At 35.1% G+C, this 10,000-nt stretch overlaps 1 protein-coding gene across 1 annotated transcript in view; it reads right to left on the bottom strand.

Moving 5' to 3' along the window:
* Window positions 1-1,282: 1,282 nt before the first annotated feature.
* Window positions 1,283-10,000, bottom strand: part of LOC133619466 (leukocyte surface antigen CD53) — a 14,561-nt gene continuing 5,843 nt past the window's right edge. The window contains exons 4-8 of the mRNA XM_061980503.1: window positions 7,581-7,655; window positions 7,406-7,507; window positions 7,231-7,338; window positions 3,414-3,497; window positions 1,283-1,833 (exon numbers count right to left, since the gene is read on the bottom strand). Of these exons, the coding sequence (XP_061836487.1) occupies window positions 1,762-1,833; window positions 3,414-3,497; window positions 7,231-7,338; window positions 7,406-7,507; window positions 7,581-7,655 (441 nt within the window). The 3' untranslated portion in view covers window positions 1,283-1,761. The remainder of the gene's footprint in view (window positions 1,834-3,413; window positions 3,498-7,230; window positions 7,339-7,405; window positions 7,508-7,580; window positions 7,656-10,000) is intronic.

Genomic DNA, 10,000 nt, shown 5'->3' with positions numbered 1-10,000 from the left:
GCTGACATTTTTTTTTAATTATCAAACATTTCAGCAACAACAACAACAACAACAACAACAACAAATGATCATTAGGTTTTCCAGAAATTGTTCCTTTTTGTTTTGGTTTTTGGTTTTTCCATATCTGTAGGTGAACTGCAATAATTCCACCTTTCAGCGGTGCCAGGGTTGCAATAAATATTCTGCTGTGTACAGTTACATTTTTTTATGATCAAAAAATGTATGTTTCTATTTTTGTGTGACCGTTTCAAAAAGAACAAAAATGTTTTAAAGTGTATTGCAAATCTTAGTTGTTTTTTTTCTAAAGTTTTCTTTGTCCTAAGACATTGCAGGGTTTATTCTTGAAATAAAAAGATCATTTTGAGATGTTTTTTTTCTTTGGTTGTTGATTGCAAATTTCATCTTAGGCACGTTTACTTACGTCACTTTAATAAGTATACTTTGTCCCATACTTAGTTCTGTAAGTACACTTAACATTATGTAAATTTTTCAATAAAGTAAAAATGACATGTCCGTCACTACCCGCGCATGCGCACGGAGCACGTCATTTCCTGTCGACTGCAGTTATGTAAAAATCGACCTTTTCGTCACTCAAACACACTATTTCCCAATCATGGCCGTTTAAAAGTCTTATTCGTTCATATATTTTGGTTTAGTGCCTCAGTTAAAAAAAAATAAAAAATGACTCATTGGCGCAACCGTGTGTCGTTCATTGCAACGACAGTGAGTTAAAATTGTGTCGATAATACTCCCCATTTTTTTTAAATCTGCCCCTTGTTTGCTTTTATTTTCTGGTTCTCGTTTAAAACTCTGTAAGCTATTATTTTTTATACAAAACACATTCAATAATTTCACTACGTGACGTCACAGAAGCTTAGGCGTAATATCTTCCTCGGAAGGAAGTGACGTCATCGCGCATGCGTAGACCGATCAGGTCCAGTGCCAGAAGACGTAGCCAGTATGTCGACTATTGTTTTTTTAGGAACATTACAGGAAGCGACTATTAAGGTTTTTAAAAAAAAATTCAACAACAATTTAGTAAAGAAGCTACAGCCCAGATAGTACTTTTTTATCTTCAAATATCAGTACGTAATGTCACAGACGCTTCGTGGTAATATCTCGCTCGGAAGAAAGTGACGTCATCGCGCATGCGTAGACCGATCAGGTCCAGTGCCAGAAGACGTAGCCAATATGGCGACTATTGTTTTTTAGGAACATTACAGAAAACCACTATTGAGGTTTTTTATTTATTTAAGTAACAATGTAGTACAGACGCTACAGCCCAGATAGTATTTTTTTATTGTCAACACTTCGTCAAAAACCTGATGGCTCTTCTCGAACCAGTCGCACACTTCCGGCCTCCACAATAACAGACCAATGCGTCACATCCGGTCGCACAACGCTAAACAAAATATTAATAAAATGCCGTACTTGTCCGTGTGCACGTTAAGTGGCGATTAAAACTCAACAACTTTACATTTCAAATGACTTTTTTTTAAACATAAATGCGTTTCTGTTTACTAACTATATTAATAAAAGGTCAAATGTTAAAAATGTAGTTGTAATTTAAGTGACAGAACAACAGTAAATGGAGGACAATTACGTTGCGGGAATGAAGGAATACATTCTAACGATCAATTTAAATAAATGTGGGAAACTTGTCATTAAAAGTGCAACTTCACAAACATGTCAAGATAATAAAAGCGGGTTAATGAGAAACAAAGTTAAGACATAAAGAGTCAGAAGAATAAACACGAGGCTCTACAACTTGTAGCCCAGTCCGATTCTGCTGATGTGGCAGAAAAGTGTCATGGCGAAGCACATCCCCAACACCTGGCAACAAAAACAAAGTTTAGCATTAGTCAGGAACCGCCTCAACATTCAAGGCTTCCAGTTCTACTGGACTTGTCAGTCTTGAGAGTCATCAATCAGTCCTTAAACATGGTGACTCAGCGGTCGCCATCTTGGCTACTTAGCTTGAAATAATAGGAAGAGGAAGAGATAAGTTTGAAGAGGAACGTGAAGTAGTTCAAAGAGGAATGGGAAGTAGTTTTAAGAGGAGGAACGGGAAGTAGTTTTAAGAGGAACGGGAAGTAGTTTTAAGAGGAGGAACGGGAAGTAGTTTTAAGAGGAACGGGAAGTAGTTCAAGGAGGAACGGGAAGTAGTTCAAGGAGGAACGGGAAGTAGTTTTAGGAGGAACGGGAATTAGTTTTAGGAGGAACGGGAAGTAGTTTTAAGAGGAGGAACGGGAAGTAGTTTTAAGAGGAACGGGAAGTAGTTCAAGGAGGAACGGGAAGTAGTTCAAGGAGGAACGGGAAGTAGTTCTAGGAGGAACGGGAATTAGTTTTAGGAGGAACGGGGAGTAGTTTTAGGAGGAGGAACGGGAAGTAGTAGTTTTAGGAGGAGGAACGGGAAGTAGTTTTAAGAGGAACGGGAAGTAGTTTTAAGAGGAGGAACGGGAAGTAGTTTTAAGAGGAACGGGAAGTAGTTCAAGGAGGAACGGGAAGTAGTTCAAGGAGGAACGGGAAGTAGTTTTAGGAGGAACGGGAATTAGTTTTAGGAGGAACGGGGAGTAGTTTTAGGAGGAGGAACGGGAAGTAGTTTTAAGAGGAACAGGAAGTAATTCAAAGAGGAGGACTGGGAAGTAGTTTTAAGAGGAACGGGAGGTAGTAGTTCAAAGAGACACGGGAAGTAGTTCGAACTACTTCCTGTTCCTCTTGGAACAATAGTCCAGTTTGACAAACAACAGAGATGAAAAAGAAAACCGTTGTGGTCAGAAGTTTATGATAAAACTCCTCATAAATATACAAATGTATGAATACAAATACTTGTTTAATGTAGAAAATATATGTAATATGAATATAAATACATGTAATATGAATATAAATACATGTAGTATGAATATAAATAATGTAATATGAATATAAATACATGTAGTATGAATATAGATACCGGTACATGTAATATGAATATAAATAATGTAATATGAATATAAATACATGTAGTATGAATATAAATACATGTAATATGAATATAAATAATGTAATATGAATATAAATACATGTAATATGAATATAAATACATGTAGTATGAATATAAACCATGTAGTATGAATATAAATACATGTAGTATGAATATAAATAATGTAATATGAATATAAATACATGTAGTATGAATATAGATACATGTAATATGAATATAAATAATGTAATATGAATATAAATACATGTAGTATGAATATAAATACATGTAATATGAATATAAATAATGTAATATGAATATAAATACATGTAATATGAATATAAATACATGTAGTATGAATATAAACCATGTAGTATGAATATAAATACATGTAGTATGAATATAAATAATGTAATATGAATATAAATATGAAAGATGATGTGTTATTTGCCTCGATGATGCAGAAGACGATGACAGCGATGCCAGTGATCAGGAAGTTCTCTTCAAACCATATTTTCATCACGTCCAAGCAGCCCTGCAACCAAACATGATGTCAATCAAACATGCTGTCAATCATACATGTCAAACAAACATAATCTCAACAGAACATGATGTCAATTAAACATGTCAATCAAACATGCTGTCAATCAAACATGCTGTCATCCAAACATGTCGATCAAATATGTCAATCAAACATGATGTCATCCAAACATGTCAATCAAACATGTCAATCAAACATGTCAGCCAAACTTGTCAATCAAACATGTCAAACAAACATGATGTCAATCAAACATGATGTCAACCAAACATGTCAATCAATCATGTCAGCCAAACTTGTCAATCAAACATGTCAATCAAACATGTCAAACAAACATGATGTCAATCAAACATGATGTCAACCAAACATGTCAATCAAATATGATGTCAATCAAACATGTCAATCAAACATGATGTCAAACATGTCAATCAAAAATGATGTCAATCAATCGTGATGTCAATCAAACATGATGTCAATCAAACATGTCAATCAAACATGATGTCATTCAAACACGTCAAACAAGCATGTCAATCAAACATGTCATCCAAACATGTCAATCAAACATGATGTCATCCAAACACGTCAATCAGACATGATGTCAATCAAACATGAATTCAATCAAAAAAGTCAATCAAACATGCTGTCAATCATACATGTCAAACAAACAATGTCAACAGAACATGATGTCAATTAAACATGTCAATCAAACATGCTGTCATCCAAACATATCGATCAAATATGTCAATCAAACATGATGTCATCCAAACATGTCAATCAAACATGTCAATCAAACATGTCAATCAAACATGTCAGCCAAACATGTCAATCAAACATGTCAATCAAACATGTCAATCAAACATGTCGAACAAACATGATGTCAATCAAACATGATGTCAATCAAACATGATGTCAACCAAACATGTCAATCAAATATGTCAATTAAACATGATGTCAAACATGTCAATCAAACATGATGTCAATTAAACATGATGTCAATCAAATATGATGTCAATCAAACATGATGTCAACCAAACATGTCAACCAAACATGAAGTCAATCAAACATGTCAATCAAACATGATGTCAATCAAACATGATGTCAATAAAACATGTCAATCAAACATGATGTCATCCAAACACGTCAAACAAGCATGTCAATCAAACATGTCATCCAAACATGTCAATCAAACATGATGTCATCCAAACACGTCAATCAAACATGATGTCAATCAAACATGATGTCAATCAAACATGTCAATCCAACATGATGTCAACCAAACATGTCAAACATGATGTCAATCAAACATGTCGATCAAACATGTCAACCAAACATGTCAATCAAACATAATGTCAATCAAACATGATGTTAACCAAACATGTCAATCAAACATGTCAATCAAACATGATGTTAACCAAACATGTCAATCAAACATGATGTCAACCAAACATGTCAAACATGATGTCAATCAAACATGTCGATCAAACATGTCAACCAAACATGTCAATCAAACATAATGTCAATCAAACATGATGTTAACCAAACATGTCAATCAAACATGATTTTAACCAAACATGTCAATCAAACATGTCAACCAAACATGTCAATCAAACATGATGTTAACCAAACATGTCAATCAAACATGATTTTAACCAAACATGTCAATCAAACATGTCAATCAAACATGATGTTAACCAAACATGTCAATCAAACATGATGTTAACCAAACATGTCAATCAAACATGTCAACCAAACATGTCAATCAAACATGTTAACCAAACATGATGTCAATCAAACATGATGTCAATCAAACATGTTAATCAAACACGATGTCTATCAAACATGATGTCAACCAAACATGTCAATCAAACATGATGTTAACCAAACATGTCAATCAAACATGTAAACCAAACATGATGTCAATCAAACATGATGTCAACCAAACATGTCAATCAAACATGTCATTCAAACATGTCAACCAAACATGATGTCAATCAAACGTTATGTCAACCAAACATGCCAATCAAACATGTAAGCCAAACATGTTGTCAATCAAACATGATGTCAACCAAACATGTCAATCAAACATGTCATTCAAACATGTCAACCAAACATGATGTCAATCAAACATGATGTCAATCAAACATGCCAATTAAACATGCCAATCAAACATGATGTTAACCAAACATGTCAATCAAACATGATGCCAACCAAACATGTCAACCAAATATGTCAATCAAACATGATGTTAACCAAACATGCCAATCAAACATGTCAAACATATCAATCCAACATGATGTTAGGTCAATCAAACATATAATTTAAACATGATGTCACTCAAACATGATGTCAATCAAACATGATGTCAACCAAACATGTCAATCAAACATGTCAATCAAACATGATGTTAACCAAACATGTCAATCAAACATGTCAACCAAACATGATGTCAATCAAACATGTCAAACATATCAATCCAACATGATGTTAACCAAATATGTCAATCAAACATGTCAATCAAACATGATGTCAATCAAAAATTAGGTCAATCAAACATATAATTTAAACATGATGTTAACCAAACATGATGTAAATCAAACATGATGTCAATCAAACATATCAATCAAACATGATGTTAACCAAACATATCAATCAAACATTATGTCAATCAAACATGTCAACCAAACATGATGTTAACCAAACATATCAATCAAACATGATGTCAATCAAACATTATGTCAATCAAACATATAATTTAAAAATGATGTTAATCAAACATTATGTCAATCAAACACGATGTTAACCAAACATGATGTCAATCAAACATGACAAACATGTCAATCAAACATATCAATCAAACATGATGTTAACCAAACATGATGTCAATCAAACATGTCAATCAAACAAGATGTCAACCAAACATGTCAATCAAACATAATGTCAATCAAACATTGTCAATCAAACATGATGTTAACCAAATATGTCAATCAAACATGTCAAACATGTCAATCAAACATATCAATCAAACATGATGTTAACCAAACATGATGTCAACCAAACATGTCAATCAAACATAATGTCATTCAAACATTGTCAATCAAACATGATGTTAACAAAACATGTCAATCAAACATGTCAAACATGTCAATCAAACATATCAATCAAACATGATGTTAACCAAACATGTCAATCAAACATGATGTCAATCAAACATATAATTTAAACATGATGTCAATCAAATATATCAATGAAACATGATGTTAACCAAACATGATGTCAATCAAACATGTCAATCAAACATGATGTCAATCAAACCTGATGTCAATCAAACTTGTCAATCAAACATGACAAACATGTCAATCAAACATATCAATCAAACATGATGTTAACCAAACATGATGTCAATCAAACATGTCAATCAAACATGATGTCAATCAAACATATCATTCAAAACATGATGTTAATCAAACATGATGTCAATCAAACATGTCAATCAAACATGATGTCAATCACACATATCAATCAAACATGACAAACATGTCAATCAAACATATCAATCAAACATGATGTTAACCAAACATGATGTCAAACAAACATGTCAATCAAACATACAATGTGAAACATGATGTCAATCAAACATGATGTCAATCAAACATGTCAACTAATTGCTAATTCTGCAAACGTTGACCCCAAAGTGATATGACTTGACTAACATGCTAACAAGTAGCGTTACCGTGGATCTGTACTGTGGCGTGCGTGGGGGCTCACAGTCGGCCTTGCAGCAGGAAGCGGGAACGTCGTCTCCCCAGTCCGACACGTTGTGAACGCCGCAACAATCGAACTGGGAGGAGAAGATTTGACGAGGCTGAGATGACGAGAAGAACTCCTCGGACTACTTGAGGTCTCACCGTCATCTGGACCAGGTCCCACTCACTGCGGGACTCGCCGGGGTGTTCGCTCTTGGCGTCCTGCAGACCTTGGTTCAGGTCCCGTTGGACCCAGTCGGCGATCTGCAGAAGGAGGAGACACTTAGCTTGACTTATGCCGTCGCTGGGGTGGAAGCGCGTGGGGGGCGTGGCTTACCTTGTGCTCGTACATGAGGAGCAAGCACGCCGCCGTCAGCTCCACCAGCAGCAGGAAGAAGAGCATCAGGAAGAACTGAGCGCACAAACACATTAGCATGTCCACGTGCTAACGCTAGCATGCTAGCTTTTTTAGCTGTTTTTGCAGAAATCCACTACAGTGATATTTTTGGTACCTGACGCATGGTAATAGTTAGCATGCTAGCTTTTTTTTTTAAATATTTGATTTTTTAGCAAAAATGCACAGGTATCACCGCCGACTCTCATGTAAGCATGCTAACATTAACAGGCTAGCTTGTTTTAGGCTAATTTTGCAGGTATAAACCTCAGAGTCATATATTTTGGCACTTGGGGCATGCTAATTGTTAGCATGCTAGCCTTTTTAACTATTTTGTGCTAATATCCTCTTCAGTCATATTTTGGTACTTGACGCATGCTAGTTGTTAGCATGCTAAGTTTTTTGTTTTGTTTTTTAGCAAAAATGCCCAGGCATCACCTCCGACTCTATTTTGTTTACATTGCATGACAAGTAAACATGCTAACATTAACAGGCTAGCTTGTTTTAGGCTAATTTTGCAGGTATAAACCTCAGAGTCATATATTTTGGCACTTGACGCATGCTAATTGTTAGCATGCTAGCTTTTTAAACTATTTTGTGCTAATATCCTCTACAGTCATATTTTGGCACTTGTCAGGCCTGTCCCTGACAGTTTGGTTATGTTTTGGTTTTTCCTCTGTGTTTGTCTTTGTTTCCTGTCAGCGCTCTTATTTTGGTTGTTTCCTGCTTTTCTCCCTGAGTGCTGTTTTCCCTCAGCTGCGGCTGATTGGCACCTGGCCACACCTGGTGTCAAACAGCCAGCTGCTATTTAAACCTGCCTTGCCATCCAGTCTGTGCTGGAGTATTGTTGATGTCAGTGTAGCTGTATGCTGTGGACTGTTTGTTTTTTCCATAGTTCCTGTTTTCCTGGTATCCTGTTTCCTGTCTTCAAGTTCCTGGTTTGTGTTTTCTTTATTTTCGACATTAAATCATGTTTTCCTGCACAAAGCCTGCCTTCTTTGCATCTTGGGGTTCATCACCAACACTCCGTGACAGAATACTCCAGCCTAACACGAACCCGGCAGAGATTTCGATGGCGGAGAGGCTTGACAGGATTCTGGTGATGATGGGTAAATTAAAGAAAACACAAACCAGGAACTTGGAAACAGGATACCAGGAAAACAGGAACTACGGAAAAAACAAACAGTTCACAGCATTCAGCTTGTTTTTTTCAGCAAAAATGCACAGGTATCACCTACAATATTTTGTTTACATTACATAAACATGTAAGCATGCTAACATTAACAGGCTAGCTTGTTTTAGGCTAATTTTGCAGGTATAAACCTCAGAGTCATATATTTTGGCACTGGACGCATGCTAATTGTTAGCATGCTAGCTTTTTTTTTTAAACTATTTTGTGCTAATATCCTCTTCAGTCATATTTTGGTACTTGACACATGCTAATTGTTAGCATGCTAAGTTTTTTTTTTGTTTTTTTTTAGCAAAAATGCCCAGGTATCACCTCCGACTTTATTTCGTTTACATCACATGACATGTAAGCCTGCTAACATTAACAGGCTAGCTTGTTTTAAGCTAATTTTGCAGGTATATACCTCAGAGTCATATATTTTCGCACTTGACGAATGCTAATTGTTAGCATGCTAGCTTTTTAAACTATTTTGTGCAAATATCCTCTACAGTCATATTTTGGTACTGGACGCATGCACATTTTTTAGCATGCTTGTTTGTTTGTTTTTAGCAAAAATGCACAGGCATCACCTCAGACTCCAATATGTTGTTTACATTACATAAACTGTGAGCATGCTGACATTAACAGGCTAGTTTGTTTTAAGCTAATTTTGCAGGTATAAACCTCAGAGTCATTTATCTTGGTACTTGACGCATGCTAATTGATAGCATGCTAGCGTTTTAGCTATTTTGTGCAAATATTCACTCCAGTCATGTATCGCCAACTGTTGACACTGTTTTTATGCTATCTTTTTTTATGCTATCTTTTTTTAGATGAATTTGCAGTTATACACCTGGGAGTTGTATTATTTGGTATGTTATCTGGCTAGCGTGCTAACTCTTAGCATTACAGTTGGGCTTCGGATATTTAAAGCTATCATACTAAAATAGCTTTTTTCAAGTTTTCATTGTTATATTTTTCAAAAGCATCAACATCCTTGACACAGAAGTCCACACACTGTAACACACCTGGTCTGCCAGAGCATAAGAAGATGGAGCAGGAGGGATCGTATTGTTAGAGTATATATATATATATATATATATATATATATATAAATGAAATTATATATATATAATTTTATTTTATTTTTATTTTTTATTTATGAAATGTTTTTAATTTTTATAAAATATATATA

The sequence above is a fragment of the Nerophis lumbriciformis genome, linkage group LG20, assembly GCF_033978685.3.
Source record: "Nerophis lumbriciformis linkage group LG20, RoL_Nlum_v2.1, whole genome shotgun sequence".
NCBI classification, from domain to species: Eukaryota; Metazoa; Chordata; class Actinopteri; order Syngnathiformes; family Syngnathidae; genus Nerophis; species Nerophis lumbriciformis.
Note: the sequence above shows the minus strand (reverse complement) of the source record. Positions and strands in the feature narration are given on the sequence as shown.